This window comes from Sparus aurata, chromosome 5 (assembly GCF_900880675.1).
Source record: "Sparus aurata chromosome 5, fSpaAur1.1, whole genome shotgun sequence".
Taxonomy (NCBI): domain Eukaryota; kingdom Metazoa; phylum Chordata; class Actinopteri; order Spariformes; family Sparidae; genus Sparus; species Sparus aurata.
The window spans coordinates 10257505-10278395 of NC_044191.1; the positions used below are offsets into that span (position 1 = coordinate 10257505).

Sequence of the window (20891 nt, forward strand, 5' to 3'; positions counted from 1 at the left end):
AGTCCTCGAATGGCTCTCCATAATATTTCTCAATATAAAAGAAAATGTAAAATGTCAATTTTTAGCCTGATATCAGCTCTAAACCCAGGTGCGAGTGTAAAGTTTGGCAGATCTTGTCTCTACAAATATGATTAAATGAAAAAAAAAAACGGTGCTCCTGCAGTGGTTAGGTTTGGCACAGAAACATGTTGGGTTTAGGGTTGAAATATGTTTTGGCTTAAAATAGTTGTTTCGTCACTACAAACACAGCTGGACTTTGTCCCATGGTCTGCTCAAACATATGCCTGATGTCGCTTACAAATTCTGAAACTCAGCTTTAAGTCTTGGTCAGTAGCCTGCCAAAAACTGCAGTTCCTGGAACAGCCACCTGAGGCTGACTCCATAGGACAATGTCCATAATCCATTAGCCCAATTTTATAGCAGAAATAAACACGTCTACAGCCTGGTACAAACACCGTTTTGGTCTCTATATATAATTTCTCCCTTCATGAAAACTGTAGGGAGGAGACATTTTATATCACCCTCTGGTTTTCAGTATATTAAGTCTTAAAGTCATGCATAAATTGGGGCTTTGAGTGACAGGCAGCCAAGAGCTGTCTGCTTGGCCTCAACTCAGCTAATTCAAGTCACTGCACTTGATCTTTTGGCTTTATTCGTCGTATTGATGCCTTTCAGAGGTTTTTTTTTTAATTCAGATATTCAACACATCAAATGTCTTTCTTTGCAGTTAATTGGACTGAAAGACCAATGTGGAGGGAAAGAGGCCAGTGTTTTGGATTAACAAGCGACTCTGTAAGGGAGCGTTAACCAGCAGACAGCTGCTGGAGCAACCAGAGATGTTATATTAAATCTGGACACAGCTTTAGAGGTGGAGTCATGTTCATTCCCATGAAAGCTGCTCAGTGATGCAAATAAGCTTGACCCCCATGGTATCAAAATACTGTGATCATCCATATTGTGTGGCCCAAGGAGGATGTGCACTAGGGACTTCCGCCAGACAAGTCGGCTAAATTAAACAGAGATAAAATGATTTATTCTGGTGATGAGACTTTCTGAATTTAATTGGACCGAACTGCTTAAATTATGGCAGTGAAACCAATCATTCTGTGGGGCCTGTGCAGCTCATAGAGATGTATCCACCATTTTACAGACAATTCTTTCACAATGTAAGCTCGCGGGAAAAGGTCTTATGGTTTGGCCACTACAAAAACTGGCTTCAAAGCCGGGCGCTTTTCCTTGGGGCTTGGGCACCACCCACTTTGAGTTTCATTTGGGCTCTTCAGAAATCTATGGGTGATGTCACGGTGGCTCTGTCCGCTCTTTTATACAGTCAGTGGTTTCACCTGTCCATGATGGGCAACCTGTGTATTTCGTCCATGTGTTTTCCCTCCTTCTGTTGTGGTTCATTCATGTTCCCTTTGTTTGTTCCTGGTGTTTGATCTGCTTCATTTGATTCATATTTAGTTTAGTTTTTGATTATTTTGTATTTGGTTCTTGTTTTTTTCTTTCTGCCTACTTTCTCAGCTTCTGATTTTTTTTTTTTTTTTTAATATCAGCTGTCTGGAGTCTGCATTTAGGTAAATGTTTGCCAACAGCACATGCCTGTGAAAAATTAAGTAACCTTATGTTTGCCAAACATTTAGAAATATAAAATACAAAAGAACCTCCTAACCATTCTTTCAATATTAGTATATTTATTCATTTATTTATTTTCTAAAACATAAACAACATTCCCTCATTAAATTAATGAGCATAATAATAACTATGTGCCGTTTAAAACATTGCGTTTGTTTACAAAATATGAAAACGTGCATTAAGAGGGGGCCTGAACATACAGTCTGCCTGGTGTCATCTATCCATTTAAGCCGGCCCTGGTGATAAGAACCTTTTTATGTGTGTCAGTGGGCAGCTGTTTGAATGATGCAGCAGAGGCCACCGCCACGGGGGCGCTAATGTTTGAACTATCGTCCTTCACTAGTCACAAATATTTGTAAAAGGGACAAAGAGGCAGGCTGATAAGGAGGTGAGGTGGTGTCTGATTGTTGAGAGGCCATTGTGAGGAGGACAGCCAGACACGGAGCTCTGTAAGCATGGTGTAAAATTGTGCAAACTTGCTCACAGTTAACAATCATGGCAGAACGCTGTCATTAGTGGATTGATTCTGAATCTATGGCCCGGAGTGAAGCCAGATGACCAGGCCTGCTGTAGGAGATCTTGATTTGATGTCCACAGTGGATGTCTTACTCAGTGTGTCTGAGGCTTCAGCGCTTTCATTTAAAGCTACAACCGTTTGGTTTTCATCAATACAGGTTAACTCTGCCCACTCTCCTTCCTGCATGCAGCAAATCACAGCTCAGTCCCTTGTCAGCAGGATCTCCTTAGGCGGGGGCGGGCCAGAAATTATCCTCGAGGTTATTGTAGGTAGGTTAAAGGGAAAACATAGAACAACAATATATAATAAAAACACCAACAAAAATAAGAAACAAAATTGTAAAGTTCACAGTGAATGAGTGTCATGTGACTTTCAAGGCAGTCTGGAAAATGTAGCATGACATTTTTCACTTTGGGTTTGGTGAGATTAGAGAAGCCAACAACAGCAGGTTTAATTCTAAAAGTATCCAACTGAAAATATCCAACCCCTTCCCCTCAGGCCTCCCTCCAAAGTTACTTCTCCATCACACATGAGCTACACCACACCAACACAAACTCCTGCTGGCGAGCTGGGAGACGTGTGTGAGCGGCTATTTTGTTACGTTTCACAAACGCTGAGCTTTTTTTTTTTTTTGTCTAATAAATCAAACAGAATTAAACAACTATGTTAAATTCCACAGTCATATAAACAGGATTGCGAGTTGTAGTTTCCCCAGTAAACACACCGACCCATGTGGCCGTCACACCTGCAGTGTCACCGTGCTTTCTATATTTTTAATCTAAAACAAAAATCTTGTGCCAGAGCATTGGTGCTCATAACTAGCTGTATTTGTTTATAGACTGAAACATATTTCACAATGACACTCTGTGGTAGATGATTGTGCAGATTTCCCTTTTCTGTGTGGCTTCATAAAGGGTTTCAAGATTTCATTGTATCCAAGGCCTTTACGTTGCATGTTCTCAAGAACATAGATGTATGGCAGGCAAGGCAAGGCAAGTTTATTTGTATAGCACAATTCAGACACAAGGCAACTCAAAGTGCTTTACAGGCACACACAAATTACATTAAAAGACATAAACATTTCATTTAAAAGACATTAAAAATTGCATTAAAACAAATAAAAATAAAAATAAAATAAATAAATAAATAAAAAAAAATAGCATTTTAAAAACATTAAGAGACAAACATCAAAACAAGTAGGCTAAAATAGAGAAGCTTTAAAAGAAACAAGACTGTAGAGTCAGAGTAATAATGCAGTTCAAAGACTTGAATTGCTTCAGTTAAAAGCAGTGGCAAAAAGAAATGTTTTAAGTCTTGATTTAAAAGAGGTGAGTGTTGGAGCAGACCTGCAATTTTCAGGGAGTTTGATCATAATCAAATCATGTATGATCATAAATACTGTGCAGTTGCAGTTATACTGCAAACCCTAACCCCTGTTTGAGAGAAAAAAAAACTTTACACAGTACAAGCTACAGATGCATAGTTTGTTCACATCTGTTGTTCTATATAGATGACTACCAGCAGCAGTAGCTTCAAAAGAAAAACAATAAGCTACTGTTTGGGAGAATTCACCCACGATAGCTGGAAAAGACACTGTACTTAATATGAAACAGAACAATCCTTATTTGTTCCTAAAGAATTCAGTCTATTGCTTGAAGTCTGATTGCTGATTTTTACCCTCAGTCCTCAACAATTCTGAATAAAATGTGTGGACAGAAGACTTTCAGGAGTTGAAGTAATAGCTAAACTCATTGACATAGACAAAATAAACCAAGAGAAACATGCTCACAAACTAACACCGAGTCACCTGTTGACAGACACTTGTATGAATAGCTGTTCCGCACAACAGCCCTGTAGCATGAACTAAGTCTCAGAGGCAGAGCTCTTTGCATTCAAACAGCATTTGTAACCAAGGGCAAACACACAGCCTGCAGCAATGAATATATGTAACTGAGGAATCAAGAGGATCCGATGAGTCACCGTGTTGTGTTCTTACCTACAGACAGCTTTACACTGCAGTCCAATTATTCAACACACAAAGCCTGTGGACATGTTTGCTGATCTATCTTGTGGTATTGTCTCTAACTTATCTGACATGGCGACCACAGTCATGCATTTCACAGGATCGTGTCATCCTATGGAGAATACATTGTTGGTTTCATGCATACCTGTTCTAAAACCCCTGATCTTTCAACACTGAAATCTACAGATAGTTTCAGACACATCTTTTATGCAAGCAGAATCACTTTTTCTTTACAATCTGTAATCTCTTTCTGCACGATGCAAAATGATGGCTGTAACCAGAATATCTGTCACAGATATTGTGAATAATGCAAAACCAAATGAGTGTTTGGTATGGGTAAGATGTTAAACACTTGATTTTCCAATTTTTAGACATGCTAGCTGCATGAAAATTGTTCTGTAGATGTTAAAATGCCAATGAATAGTTGGAAAAAGTTTTCACATAATAGTGCAATGAAGATCTACTAGATCATTTTGTTTAGATATTCATGGTTCACGGATGACTGATCCCCAAATATTTGCCCTACCAGTGCCAGCAGATTGACATTTGTGGTTGTAATTGGGATTAATTGTAAAAACTCTTGTGATCCCTTACATTTCCATGCCCAGAAGATGTTTTTTGCACCCATTTTAAAGCCAAAATTAATAAAGGCTTTTATTGTTTAGTCAACTGGCATGCACAATGATACACTGTGTATAATTATTGCAGAGAATGACACTGTTCAGACAATCCCTGTGTTGGTTCTATTCAACTTCGATTTAATTATTATAGTTCCAGGGAATAATTACACAGTAACTTTTACTTTGATTGTATTATACACTCCTTTTGTTTAAAGATAATAGCAGGTGTTGACTCAGCATGCGACTAATCACTGATCACCGTCAATCAGCACATACTTTTCTAAGTCTGAGGCCGAGGTCAGAAATCATTTACTGGTGAAAATGAAGGGCCTTTTCTGCCTCAACTGGTATCTTGCTGTGGCAATTTAGAGATCTGCTCGGAAAAGATAAAATGTCAATGAACAATCATTTAGACTGGTGTGTAATGACTGCTGCAGTCTAGTTCAACATCAATGAGCTGCTTGGATATGTGGCAGAGACAGACAACATATTAGAACCTCTGTGAGGTGATAAAGCCGCTGATGGTGATGTTAGTGATTGTGAAAAGTTATTATGAAACCCACTCAATCGGCCTCTGATTGGTTGGCTTTGTCAGTTGTGGTCAATACACTTGACTGAAACTGTTTACTCTTACTGTAGCTCTGGCTATGTCTGTTTTGGGCAGTAAAGTCAGCAGCGCGCCTACATGATCTTAGTGATGATGAAGAATAATCTTAACCACCTTCATAATCTTAGTTAGCATGATAAAATAACATTGGTGGATAAGCACAGCTGAGGTTGATGTGGAAGTATTTAAGAAAAAAAAAAAGTATTGGACAAATTAAAAAAATTGACCCTGCCACTAGCATGGCAAAAAATGCATACCACTTTCCCATAAAGCTTGTGCCAAGAGTTTGAAAGTTGTGACTTGTTCATGTTCTAAAACATAAATGCTTATATCAAGCCACTGATGAGAATGACCTTTTTGGTTGCCAGGTTGTGAAGAAACCCTATAATTAGTCTGACCACTTAGTCAAGTAATTTGCATACGTTAATGCAGACTTGATTGCTTATTAGAAACACTAATCAGTGTTTGGGAACAGCAATTCAAATTCAAAAAAAGGAATAAATTAAGTTTCAAATTTTGACATTTAAAGGTCCAGTGCGCATAATTTCACATTCCATTTCCATTCAAAAATGGAATGTAATATTTACAATTACGTTTTAGTTAATCGCCTGATGTAAGAATTGTTGTGTTTTTGTTGATAAAAATTTAGCCTTTTATATATACAGAGGAAGCATGTCCTCCTCCCTCGGGTCCGCCATGTTTCTACAGTAGCCTACAATGGACAAAACAGACACTGACTCTACAGAGACCTTTTGCATTTTCTTGTGTTTTTAGTGGCGAGTAGAGGGGGACACAAGGGCTGTTAAGTATGTTGCAGTCTGCAGCCTCACCACTACATGTAACTAAATCCTACATACTGGACCTTTAAAACACCATGTCCATGGTCCATCTTTATATCTATATAATTTTAAGAAACTTGGGTAATTTCAGTTGAGATGCAGCCCTGTTTGTGATAAATGCTGAAATTAATGGGGGGACACATTTCTCCTTTTTATGGTTGCTTTTTGCAGAAATGAAAAAGTCCATTATATTTCCATGATAAGTTCATGAAATTCGTATATAGGCACCCCTCTTTATTCATGTATGCTAGGATAACTGTCGGTATAATATTATGATGCACATAAACAATTCATCCTTGTTTGCTCAGAGGCAAATCAAAGGGCTCCAGACAGCGTCTAATGGCTCAGACTGTACGATGGTGGATGCTGATTATTCTCGTTCACCCAAGGTCACTAAAATGAAAAGAGTGACCACGGGGCCTCCATTAAATACCTTGCCGCAACCTTTTTCTCAGAATCTAACAGCATACAGTGACAATAGTGGCATATCTCACTAATGAAAAGAGTGCTAGAGAGGATACAAAGTTAGGCAGATAAAAGCCCTATGTTTTCCAAAAAATGACATTAATCTTTAACAAAATAAGAAAATAATACTAATTTTCATATTTCCCCACAGAAACAAACATAACAGAGGAGAGGACCACTTATTGATGTTTTCAGATAAACAATGATTCGCTGGGTAATACATTCACATCAGCTGAAAATGTTTCAGAAAAGAAAATACAACTGAAAATATAATTTTAGACAATAATCTTCATGAGACAGGTATGTGGGAAGCACCAAAGCATAAGATAAGAAAGAAAAAGATTTGTCAAGAGACCATTGATATAGTATATGTTTACACAAAAATGCTTTAAAGATGCCCAGACAACGTTAAAAGTCAAGGATGTTTATTCAGCAATCCAGCTGAATTATGATTGCAGCTGAGATCTGCTGGGATCACAGCAGGTGGCTTCAATAGAGATTTATAACTGATTGTTGAAGGCTTATACCTCTAAAGGTTTGCCTTGGTTGACTAATAAGCTCTTAATTCACCTTATAACAGATAGTGAGTCTGGTCATTAACCAATCATGTTGATCCTTACACAGTACAGCACATATCCACAAAAACATTGAGGTAGAAAGCTTACAGAAAGAAAGAACAGAAAGAACAATGTTCACATTTTCATCTACCTCATAATTCTACAGTTCACACGCAAATTTGTCAATCCTCTAGATGTTCCTCAGTCACTTTGCAGATTCATATCAATAATACAAACTACAATAAACAAATAAATTATGACTTTCTGATCCACAGGGGTATATTCAAACGTTACTAAGTTGGATTTAAAGTAATTAAAGGTAGCTCTGCCTTTACCTGCTGTAACATTACAGTGATGTACACGTTCATGTTTCAATATAATAAATAATATGTGCATAAACTCATATATATATATATATATATATATATATATATATATATATATATTAAATGGACCATTTTGCATATTAAGTACTTTTATTTTTGTGACTCTGAGTATATTTTGATGCTAATATTACTACGTTTTCCCCCCATTAAGGGTCATAACAACACTGTCACAATCACTTGTAATTGGATGCTTGTTACAGTGACCCTGAACCGGAGTATTTTAAAAGCCACATATCAAAAGATCCGTCAGGCTGAAAGGCCCCTCTGACACTGATTTCAGATCTCGATCAAAAGCCACATGGTCAGAGTAAAGTAGTCAGGGCCAGATGGATGGACTCAGTTATATATTCCAAGTTGTGACTGTTGATTGCACTGATGTTGAGACAGCCACCGGGGAGCAGGTACACGTGTCTCCTATTGGACAGAAATTCTACCTGCTGACCTAATGAAAAAAACACAAGAAATACAGTATTATTCTGCAGTATTCAAACTAAATGATCATCTGGAACAGCAGTAAATTAATCTCATGAACAATCGTCTTTAATATGACTGAGAACCTTCATCAACAATCCTCTTCAATGTTATATAATAAATTAGGGTGAAAAAGTTCAGTCAAAAAATATTTCATGCAAATCCCTTTAAAGGCACTGAAATCATGAATTACAACGCTGTAATGAATAATTAATATTCATATGGCGCTAGGATTTCAGGTATGAGTACAAAGTGATTAATCTATAACAATGTACTTTACATGCCATTTGTCCTTTCCAAAGGATTATACAAAGGATTACAGAAAAGGAAGAGCTGGAAAAACGTGTTGTGAATATCAGACAGTGTTTCATTTCATTTGTCACTTTATATTCAGGGTTTCCAGGCTCGGCAGTCTGCCAGGCCTAAGTTGACTCTCTGGTGGACCTAAACTTCTGGGAATAAAAAGAAAACCCAAACAATTCTTCATAACATTTTCTAAACGAAAATGCATTATACAAGCAGCAAATCTATTTAAGCTTAGAGCTATGAATGTCGCAGTGCGGCGTGTGAGTGGTCTGGGCTATTTGTCGTTGAATAAATACTACAGCTCTTTAAGATCCAAAACCCAAGTTCCCGTGTCTTGCTTGCCCGCTAACTGAAGTAAAGGGGGTAAGTGAGCTACTGAAATTTCAACCCAGACGCTCTTAAGGTGGACTGACCTTTAAAAGATAAGTTCACCCAATATTGTAAATGAGTCATTCAGTCATTCACTGAGTCATTCACACCCCTATACCAATGGAAAGTTGGGGGACATTTCAAAGTCTGAAAAACATTTCTGGGGTTGCAGAATTCTCCTAAACAACCTTAGTAGATGGGAACCCAACAACATAACAACCTCGAATTCCTGCCATCAGTGTATGAACGGTTGAATGTGACAAGTGTTGTAAAGCACTTCGAGTGGTCAGTAGATTGGGAAAGCACTATAGAAATGCAGGTCCATTTCGAAAATGTCACCTGATGGTTGTGGAATTTTGGCTCACTTGACTGTTCAGGAGAGATGAAGAAGACTCAGAGACACCGATGGCTTACGTTGAGATAGTTTACAAAACAAGATCCTGGAGGAGCAACATAACATCACGTCTGTCTACACAGAGTGCTGCCATGATAATCCTCCCGAGATTTCTCAAGTTTCCAAATGATATCTTACAGCTTCAGGAGGCAGTGCTTCCATACATGGTTATCTCTAATAACACAGCAAGTGGGGTGATGCAGAATCTCACCCCACTAGCCAGAAGACTAAGAGGTAAAATGGGTCGGAGACACTAAGTCTGCTAACACAGATAGATCGAAGTCCTCCTTACAAGGTTTACGCAAACAGTTAGCTTAGCCTTGGCTTGGTTCGTCAGACATCTGCTCTGTTGACACATCTACAGTAGCTCTGAGTATCTAGGTAGATTTTCTAAACCAAGCATCACTATACATCTTGTACTGCTCCTTTATACTTCCCTACATAAGCCACTGTGTGGAGGTGTGGGGTAACACGTACAAAACAAATACTAAACCAATCATTATCCTTCAAAAACGAGCCATAAGAATTGTAAATAAAACCACTTACAGAGAAACAACAAATCCATTGTTCATCAAGTTAAAAGCTCTAAAATTTAATGATCTGGTCGACTACAAAACAGCTCAAATTATGTATAAAGCCAAAAATAAATTATTACCCAGCAGTATCCAAGAGTTGTTTCAATCGAGAGAAAATCGTGGCAGCCTGAGGGAAACCAATATATTCAAGCAACAACTAGTGAACACAAACAAAATATCACCGTATTACAGTCAAAGGAGCCACCTTATGGAATAATTGTAACAAGGAACTGAAAACATGTACATCATTAAATAAGTTCAAACGAATGTACAAAGACAACATACTGAATGGACATATGATGGAATGGGATGCGTAGGTTGTTTTGTTATTTAAGTATGTCTTATTCACTATCTCTTTGATCTGAATCTTTGATTTCATGCCTGACTTGTGCATGGTAATTGAAACAGAAAAAAAAAAAAGGTTGCTGAGACTATGAAAAGATTGCTTGGAGAGCAATCATCACCATCATTATCCAGACTTCAACATCTGTACAAGACATTGACATGTATGTTTGCAGAAATACTGTCCTGGAATAATCATATTTCTTCCAAAACATTGACTTTCCATCGGCATGGGGGAGAGCAGATAATGACTAAATTTTTTTTATTGAGTGAACTTAACGTACTTTAGGTATATTGGTTATTCTCCAACTGTTTTCTGGCAGAAATCCTACAAAAGTCCTAGTGGCAGAAATGGCGCCGTCTACTACTCACCATTCAAGCCTGTACAACAGTAGAGTCCACGTTGTTGAGTCAGGTGCTCCCAGCTACCTGGAGTTCCCAAAAGCCTCAGCCTTTCTCTCAAAATGTGTCTGATTAGCATACATCTCTCCACAATGTGCTTTACTTCGGCCTGCCTGGGTAACACAGTGGACAACATGGGGGGGAAAAATATCTATGATTATATGATTCAATGTCAAAACACTGCAGATCCAGAGAGAAAAAGAGTGCATATGAAGGGTGTTGTCACCACTGCTATTACATACTCAACTGTTAAGCGGTTAGAATAAGTGTATACCTGTTAATCACAAATGACATCTGCTGATATAATAATGTGGCTGTGCAGAAAATGCTTTTCAAATACCAGATTTCAATTCAATCGGAACCAAACCCACCACTCAACACGATGGGCCGGGTTACTGAGCACTGTAGCAACAACTTGTGCTCCTCCTACAGATGGCTGTGCCCACAGAGATTGGATGATTCTTTCAGCTCGTGCCTGCAAAGATAACCGGAGGGAGCTCTGCTTTAGGATGCACAGGAGGTGTCCGACAGCCTCACCTGGAGAAACCGAGAAGAAGCTGAGTCTGAGGTAAAGAAACACAATGTTTCAGTGATAGCAATGTGGTGTCGTGCTGCTTTCCTCTAAGGGCAGCTCCTGAATTAGGGAGCTCGGGTGGATATTCACCAGGTCATACATAAAGAGAAAGAAGCTGATCTGCCACACTATAAACCCACCCGATGCTTCAAAAAAAAGTCATTTGGGAGTAAAATTGGAAGGCAATAGAAAGCAGGACTGTAGATACTACGAGCGTGTATTTCCTGACAAAGAACGAGTAAGACATGAATACATGTTCTTATCTGTTGTATGTGGGGAGCCCTCCATCTGACTGCAAACAAGAGAAGAAAATTGAGTTCACTGTGACTTCTATTGATAGCTGGGCTGTGCTTTGAGATCACAGATTACATTGGAATTATAGTGTGAGCTCATTTTCACATGTGGAGTCCCTGTTACGCTGCAAAAACTCAAAGTCTTGCCAGATATATTCATCTAATTTCTAGTCAAAATATCTCACTAACACTACATCACAAAACACCTTACAAGTAACATTTCAGTGAGATACAGGGGCTTGTTTTTTGCAGTGGTGACGAAGGTACACACATTCTCTACTCAGATGGAAGTACAAATAAGAAGTACTGGTTCAACTTCAACAACTGAAGTGCACTCAAAATATTAAAGTAAATAGCATCCCTCTGTGCAAAGCTAACTGAACCTCACATCATATTAGAATTAAAAGACTTTTAAACTTAAAGGTAGAATCAGTGGGATTTGTCTGCTGCTGCTGTTTGCAAACACACCAGAAAGATAACTGATTACTGAGTCTCATTCCCAGGACATTAAATAACAACATTTTGGGTTGGTAACGCATCGTGAGCACAGTAGCAAACAGAAAATAACAAAATCCAGGCAGAGGGCTGCAGGGTCTCTGCAGCTCCGAAACACTAACACATCTTTTCTCCCAATTCCAGTCTTCCTCTCTGTGTGTTTTCCATCTTGTTATGTCGGCCACGTTTTTTTTTTTTTATATTGCTATATCGGCCGTGTGCGCTATGCAATGATGGAAATTGAAAACCAGTCTTGTGATGTTGGGAAGACCATAATAAATAAGTTGATAATTCCATGCTTCATGAATATCTTATCTTATCTTAAAACAATATTTCAGCATCCTGAAGTAGGTCTGGAGCATCTACCTCGCAACTAAATATTGATAATTCCACTCACTTGTAGAGAGGGGTTTGCATTCACAACAACACACCGATGCATTTTCGATCCAGAGGTTTTCCAGCTAACTTAGACATAGCTCATCAAAAATGTGTGTTTGTTTCACTGTGCACAACCATGTATGTGCAGAGTCTGACAATAGAAAGCCGTTTTCACATTTACTGCTCAAAATTCATTTTTTCTGTGCTCATTGGAAATCTGGTTTCAAGCCAGGCCCGTCATCACCTCTCTCCCCCATCTCTCTGAAGTTGCACTGTCCAATAAAGAGCAAAAAATACTAGGTTTTAGCACCACCGGCTTATGATGACCCATAACACTTCTCAAACCATTAAAACATAGCTAACAACGAGTTTTAATGGCTAAACTCAAGATCTTTTTTAACTCGAAAAGGCCAAAATATCACATCTTATTTCAAGGGCTGCATCTAACGATTATTTTCACTGTTGATAATCTGTCAGTTAATATTTAGATAAATCGATTAGTTGTTTGGTTTAGAGAAATGTGAAAAATGTTGATCAGTGATTCCTAAAAAACACAATGTCCTAATATGTCTTGTTTTGTCCACAACCCAGAGATATTCAGAATTCAGAATTTTGACTTTTAAAAATTATTTAAACCAATTAATCATTTAACAAATGATTGGCAATTCAATTGAATGTAATATCCTTACAAGCAAGTTTCATGTCTTGCTGGCAGAGCACAAATTCATCTTTGTCCAACTTGCTTTTTACTATGTTTTCCATTGCACAGGAGTCGCACACATAAATCCCTAAAATAAAGTTATACCTGTCATTACTTTCTCACCGTAAAGTCCAAAGCAGTGGGAGAACGACTGAGCACAGAGGAGCTCCATCCCCTGCGATGCACAGTACTGTACAGGCCAGGCATCCCGCTCTAACTCTCCGTAGCAGAGTGCCTGAGCAGGCAGCAAGAGGAAAGGGAAAAGCCTACGCCTCTGTTGAAACAGTGCCAAAACAGCCAGTGATGATCTCAGTCAGATTGAAGAGCTACTTGTCTGATAGATAATATTCAGTTACCATGATGAGTTGTATAATCACAGCCCATTGACTCTGAGAGAGGTCTGCACCAGTCGGGTAGTGGCCTGACGCTGACAGAACAACAACGCTTTGTTGCGGCGCTCTCTCCAGATCCTCCAGAAGCTTCTCCAAACAAGCACCCCGCTGCCTGTCATCCCAGAAATAATACTCACGGATATCTTGGATCCCTGCAGCCTGGAAGATACCAGCCAATGAGTCTGCGGTTGATCAAGACAAAACGATTAGCTTTCTACAGCAGACGAACTCAACAACAATACTGCTTTAAACCACAGGATGGAACAGTATTTACATGTACATTTACATTTAGGGCATTTAGCAGATCTTTTGTCCAAAGCGACTTACAATAAATACATTTGTATGGACTGTACTGTTTTGTATTCAGTGTGAGTGAATACTACTTTTTTTTTAATTAACTGAATTTTTCAATCGTTATAACCTTCTAATCTGATGAGCTGACTTTCGGCCTGTGTGTAAGGACCCTGAAACAAATTATGCAGGCCTCTGTGGAGTGCTTCATTTAACATTTTAATGAAGTGATGCATTTTTCTTCTATGTCTAAACCTCCATCAAATCATCTACAACTGCAAAAGTAAAATACATACAAAATCCTGGAGAATATCTGACATGGTTGCCAAGGTTTCATCAATATTTATAGGCTTCTCTTTAGATCAATGTGCTCAAATGTCTTCCTTGTACACTTAACTTCTTTCCCTCAGAGATCTCACTTTACACATGTAAAAGTGCACATCTTGGTGATAATACAATTAAAAGGTAAACGAGTAGTGCGTACAGTTGCAGACCTAAGTCATGACTGTACAGTGTGTTATTTATGTTTCAAGAGGATAATCTAATGATGTCTATTTCCATTTCTAACCCACACACTCGCAGTTGCATCTTTAAATGCTGTTAAGAGGAGGTGAGATTTTTTATTTTTTTTTATACCATCACAAGGGGTAGAAAGGTAGACTGGCCCACACCAAGTAGCGCTGACATCATGCCAGTGTTTCAAGAGTTCAGCCCCAAGACGCACAGCAGCGGTGAAACCAGGAGTTTGGACACCTAACACCTGCAGCAAAAGACTAAGCTCAATGAACCGTTTTCCATTGAAAAGAGAATTAAAAACAGCCATTGTCATCAGTCAAAAGATATTTGAAAGTGAGTGTTTTTTCACCAACTACTTGAAAGCGCTGACTGAACATTTACATTTAGACTGAAAGTACGACTCAATGTACAGTATATGTCAATTACCAGTGCAATATGACTTTGGAGAAATACCTTCACACTAATCAATATTGTCTCTCTTTCAACCTACAAATGAACAAATTATTAAAATCATGTTTTTACTTTGTGGCACGCTGACGTTGTAATCACATTTTAGGTTGTTGAAAAGAGCTTTGAAAAGACATCTTAGAAAATAAATGTGGAAATTCCCGTTGGTGGTCACTGGAAGACTTGAGTTATTACTATGACTGATGCTTGAGTGCTGATACTCTATTGATCTACTCTGAAGAAAAGGCTGGATGTGTAATTACAGGTAGCTCTGCACAGTGCCTCCAGATAATGACATACTTTGTACTGACTGATTGAAGTATTAGGTACAGGCTATTGCACTTGTTGCTGTGCAAACTAACCTGTAAATAAACACTTAAGCTTTAAGAAGGTGTAGGTGTATGTACAGCTGAAGGTACCCGATTCTCCACTATAGCACAACAGCTCTTCCCCAAAGCAGCTTCTGTGGCTCGCCGGGTGAAATCGGTCAAACCAAGAGAAGGTGCATACTCTGGACGAAGAGTGGGATCAGCGCCTAGCTGCTGCTTTATTTTTCCAACAAGGCGCAGTTCAAAGGTCTTCCCTTCCTTGCTGTAATACTCTGCGAAAAACAATTATTGGAAATGTTTTGTCATGCAACAAAACACTGTATCAAACTGCAAAAAAAATAAATAAGTGAAACCTGTTGTGAAGGTCAGAAAGTCCACCATGAAATGGGATTAACACAGTATTTCTTAAACATTTAAATTTGAATGTGTGATTTCTAGATATCTTTGCATCTTGAAACAAATAACAAGCAGCAAGCAGGCAAACACAGATACAATTTACCAGATGAGTCAGTGATAAATGTATTAATTAATTCAAGGGGTTATTTGTAGAATATGAATAGTATTTGTACAGATACTGGTGATATTCTTAGAAGGCTGTCTAAGTAGCTAGTTTATTGCTCCGTATGTCTAGTCAAGTATGTCAATTCTTTGTCAATGAATCGAATGATCATGAACTGATATCATTGTATTATGTGCTCAGTCCTGAGGGCTGATTGCTGTATGTGGCTGAGAGAAAAAAAAGATGATTACTCAAACTTCTTTTTTTTTATTTTTCATATTATTTTACTAAATTTAACTTAATTAGTAGTTTTTTTCAGAGTAGGTCTACATACCAGTGGATCATATATTCACTTTGCAAGTGTTCAGTTTGGTGTTTTGTTGGTTATAGAATCCCTGAATAAAAATGTAAAGCACTGTCTTTATAGAAGCCTGCATCTATGAATTAGCTTTTTTTATTTATGCTGAAAAAAATCAGGGAAAAAAAGCAATGGTCATTTGTGAAGATTATTGCTGAACGAAATACATGACCATCAGTATGTAAGTGTACATGCTTAAGACCTTTTTTTCCTGCAATAATCTAAACTACAATTGAGAAATCCCACATGCTTTGTTTGTGAAAGGAACCAGGGCAATCATCACATCCCTGAGGCCCTTTATTGGCTAGGCCTACTATGGCTATAGCATTTATTTTGCTATAATTCATTTATGGTTCACTGAGCTCATCAAAATATTCAGTACAAGTAATACCTCAGACAAAATGCCTGTGAATCCCAACATGAGTCACTAATTCAATTTAATTACTCAATGTTAAATGTGTAATTTGTAGGATATGAATTTAATTCAATGGTAGCTCCAAAAACACAGGGGGCAGCATATCACCGACAACTGCCTTACTTTGCTGGCTGTTTTGACTGTGGATGGCTACTTTTAGCTAATTTGCTCATGATTAAGTTAGCTTGTGGAGTGTGTTGATGGAGCCAGTGGCCCTAGAATTTGTCTGAGCCGGAACCACAGGTGACAGGGCTCAGCTCAACTGGATTTGGCGGATTGACATTAGAGTGAACACCAATGCACACCGAACTGGGACTGAATACAGTCATCAAGATCGACTGAAGTCGGTTTGACAACAACGGATGCAGTACAGAGGTGATTTACAGCAGCTCTGACATAGACTTTGACTTCAGAGAACACTGACTCCATTTAGGAGTGAAAGACAGAATTTGGTATTTATTTAAACCAGAGGTGATAGTGGAAAGACAAACTCAGAGAGTTTGGGTGCGTTTTATCTCTTTTTTGTCTAGTTTGAATGATGCTGGGTTAAAGGCAATTAAGCCTACTTGGTAAAGGAGAAAACTTGAAACGTAAATAATAATAATATAAATAATAAATAATATAAATATGAGTTATTTATTTCTTGACATCCTGTGCGTTTATTTTTTCATTCAATCCGCTAACAGCTGACCTTTATCTCCCTCCTGAAATGATGGAGGCTGTGGTATTACAGAGGGGATGGGCTGTGGCTAGCACGCTAACTTCTGCAGACGCTGGTGCAACACGATACGACGTCAGCACTGCTGTTTCTTCACATAATATTACTTATTTCTAAACTTTTAAACAAAAATTCTGGCCGTATCTCACAAATTGCTCCTTTAACGGACAAACAAACTAGTCATTCAAGTCTGCTCTCAGTTAAAGCAGAAGGAGCAGACCACCTGTACTGTGACCGCATGATTTACACTTAGTTTTTATTAGAGTTTTTGCAGGCCTACATAAAGACACATTACTCTGTCCGCCTCCTTTAGATAACATTGGCCTACAGAAGCCGTCGTGAATAAGTGAACCCTGTCCCCTCTAGCGTCTTCTGAACTGTCACGGATGAACGCAGACGAGCGGACTCACCTCTTCCCGCCAGGTAAACCTTTCTGTGGTGCGTATCTTTTCTGAAGGCGGACAGCAGCCTTGTTTCGGGGCCCACCGCTGCGCTGTGAGCACTGGTCAGCACAGACAGATGACCTCCTGGGTCTCCATTTTGGCTCAGCCCTTTCTCGTTGCCGCCGGGTCCACTCATCATGAACCCAGCGAGGCAAATCAGCGCGAGAAGCCGCCAGTCTTTTGTTTAGCCACGGTTGCCAGGCTACGGCACGTATCTGGATGCTGTCACCCTGGTAACGGTGATGAATGAGTTTGACACCGGCTAATTTGTGGCTCTTGTGAGTTTAGTTTCCCCATCGCAGTGAGCTATCAGCAAATAGGCTAGCTTGTCTGAAAATGAAAGGGATCAGTTTTGGTGAGGAGAGGACCCACATGTGTCCGCCTCAGCCTCTGCCACTGAAATCAAGCCAGTTCAAAGAGGAGCCTCTGCTGCTCATTAGGGCTTGTTTTGGTGGTTCTCTGATGGACCAGTAGCCTTCTTCAGTTAATAAAGACAAAAGCACTGAGGGAGAGTGAAGGAGCAGCTTTTAATAGTACAACAGCCCACTGAAAATGAGCTGCACATAATTTGGCTTCCATGGGTTTAATTGATCCACAGGCTGATCTTTGGCAAAGCAGATGATTAATTTGGACCTCTGTATTTTTTCTTTTAGAGAATCAGACATGCCTCTTGTAGTACTACATTCTCTGTGTTCTCTCCGTTTGCTGTATAAGACCTTATTGTAAGCCAGTTTCTTGGTTTGGTAGTGTGCTTGTCTTTTCTCACTTTTCTCTCAACTTCTCCTTTTATTAATCTTTCTTTAATCGACAACAATTGTTAAAAAGACATTGTACCCCCAATTTCACTCTTCCTCATTGCACATGTTAATCTTCCTCTATTTCAGTACTACTGGCCCTTCTTAAAATGGTTGAATGGAACTAATATTTACTCTAATGTTTGTCTATTGTAGCCCTTGGTAACTCCAGGTAGCATGGAGCACCTGACGACATGGACTCTATTGTTGCACAGGCTTGAATGGTGAGTAAGAGATTTCAAGTAGTCTTAGGGTTTTCCGCCACAAAGCTTCTTAGATGGAGGAGTCACTCGTCATATTTGTAGCTCAAATACAAATAGCTAGTCTACCTGAAGGGATAGGTTGAACAAAATATGAAAATTTAGTCATGTGAAGTTTCATAGTTCACACAAATTACTTCAGCTTCACAGCAAAACAGCACTATTCCCCTAAACAACTGAAAGAAAACATAAAATGGATCCACACAGCTCATCCAGCATCTCCCAAAAGCCAGAGATTACAAATGAGTTTGCAAAGTTTTTTTTAACTCTTTTTAAAGCTGAAATCTTCACTGTAGCTGCTGAAAGCATTAGCGGACACGGTTAAAGTGGGTGCACGACCTTGATGGTTTGTCAAGGGTGTAGATATTTCAAATTTCTTGGCGATCGCAGGTCTTCCAGAGACTTGGATTACACTGGGTGAGGTTAATTGAGCCAATTTTTGTTTTCTTTCAGATTTCCCCAGAAGTCCCAAACTCCTTCAGTTGTTTCATCAAGTCAAGTTAATTTCTAGAGCACATTAAAAACAACAAACGTCGACCAAAGGACCGTAGAAAGTGATTACATAAAACTCAGGAAGTTCCAAATAAAAACATAATCATTTAAGTTAAACACAGGAATGGGTTAAATCATAACACACATAGCACAACATAAAATAATGAAATACAAAGACAATAAAGTCTAAAGAATGGTGAGGCATCTTCATGGTGATGATTCATAGGCTAAGGAAAAGAGATGGTAGGGGGGGTGATAAGGAAGTGTTTATTATATTCTCCACCAGTCCAAAATAATGCTGTGCAATCAGTCGTACTATATCATTTACTACAGCCTACTGTTCATCTGAATTAGCCACGGACTAAGTATAGTTAACTTAAGTTATAAGAATGACCAAATGTAATGTCTACTGTAAGGTATACACATGACGAAGAGAGACTTATCACCTCAGTGATTGCACATCAGGCTTCTGAGAAATAGAGCTTTTTCCCTGGGCAGAAAATGGAAGAAGAGCCATTACAATAGGATGAAAAGGCAGCAGTGAAATGAAAACCCAGAATCACTGTTAACACCTTGAATCTTGGGATAAGGAAGAGATAGTCAGTGAGCCAGCTTGTGGATTTCACTTAATGAACTATTTATTGTAATCACAAATACCTGCACTAGATGGCAGTAGATGGTCAAACCAGGCAGTTAGTTCTGTCAATTAGTTGACCAGAAGTAATTTTAGAAAGGGTAATTTAAGAAACACAGCCTGCCTCATCCTCTGCACTATGGGTTACTTCTCTGAACATTCATTGACAGCTTGCAGAGAACCAGCCGTTATCAATAGTTTTTGCAGGCAAAGGGAGAATTACATCCTTCCAGAATATGTCTCAGGGGAGGCATTATTTTCAGCTGTCAGCAGAGAAATCTGTATATTTGCCCTTTCTATGATGTTTTTTTCCTTGTGCGATTATGAAATGTCAGTACATGATGGTAAGTGCAGAAAGAAAGTGGCTTTCAATTTCGTACTGCAGGCATGACAACAAAACATTTACCTTGACTCTGTCTATGATGAGGCTTGTTTTTCCTCCAATCAAACGGCAGTGTGGCCGCAGGTGAAAAATCCGTGGGATGTTACGTGTTCACTCACTTCGCGGGTGAGAGAACAATTACAGTCTAGCCACAAAATGGGCCTAAAAATATTTGCATAAAGGAAACAGCAGTGATGGAGCGTCACTGAGTACATTTACTTCGTATTATAATTAAGTACAGTTCCTAGATACTTACTTTCACTTTACGTTTTCATGCTGCGTAATTCTTTCACTCCACTACATTGCAGAGGGAAATATTGCATTTTTTACTCATTTGATAACTTTGGGTATTATTTACTGGGCTTACTGCAGGGATTTGTTTTTATTGAATTTCCTGTGAAGTTTACTCTTTTGGTGCACTGATGTCAAGTTTGACAGTAAAGTGTTTGATTACCACATTTGAGGCATCATTGCAAAAACTGTTGGTTTATTGGTCGATATGTCGATATGCAATTTTTACTACCTAATATCGTTACCCGCCTCTGCCCCAAAAATTGATCGGTTGGGCTTTATCATTTATTTTATCAAAACAAATACTAATCCTGATCATCAGTAGAATGCTGAATATCACTTGAGTAACAGCAAAAACTCCGATGATGAACTATGACTCCTGACCTGTGGTCATTTGAGGAAAAGACTTTTGTGGATTCTTATCTCCACTGCTACATTATGCTGCCATATGCTGTCAATCAGACTACTATTAGCAATTAGAAATAGCGTGCAATGGTGGAAGGTTTTTAGCTGGAGCCAGTGGCATGTGCCTCAGTCACGCCACCATGTTTTCAAGATAAATCCCGATTCTTTATCTAATTAAGATGCTGTTGACTCAATTTGATTTAAGGGTGCCTTGGACTTTCCTTTTGACTGAAATGCCCGGTGTTCTGAAAATATCTGTCCTGAAGAAAACTTTGCC

The 20891-nt window shown here is 38.8% G+C and overlaps 1 protein-coding gene across 1 annotated transcript; it reads right to left on the reverse strand.

Moving 5' to 3' along the window:
* Positions 1-6888: 6888 nt before the first annotated feature.
* Positions 6889-17547, reverse strand: got1l1 (glutamic-oxaloacetic transaminase 1 like 1). The gene is made up of 8 exons (XM_030416064.1): positions 17324-17547; positions 15014-15195; positions 14268-14391; positions 13305-13522; positions 13072-13222; positions 10880-11045; positions 10479-10621; positions 6889-8091 (listed from the first exon to the last, which is right to left on the reverse strand). Exons 1-8 carry the CDS (start codon positions 17493-17495, stop codon positions 7952-7954), a joined length of 1296 nt encoding a protein of 431 aa, XP_030271924.1. The 5' UTR covers positions 17496-17547; the 3' UTR covers positions 6889-7951.
* Positions 17548-20891: the final 3344 nt, after the last annotated feature.

Excerpts from the sequence above, each read along its gene's own strand:
- got1l1 (XM_030416064.1), bottom strand. The coding sequence starts at position 17,495 with ATGATGAGTGGACCCGGCGGCAACGAGAAAGGGCTGAGCCAAAATGGA. Across the intron at positions 15,196-17,323 it reads GGTTTACCTGGCGGGAAGAG|AGTATTACAGCAAGGAAGGG; the intron begins GTGAGTCCGCTC and ends TGTTTTTCGCAG. Across the intron at positions 8,092-10,478 it reads CTGTTGTACAGGCTTGAATG|GTCAGCAGGTAGAATTTCTG; the intron begins GTGAGTAGTAGA and ends TTTTTTCATTAG.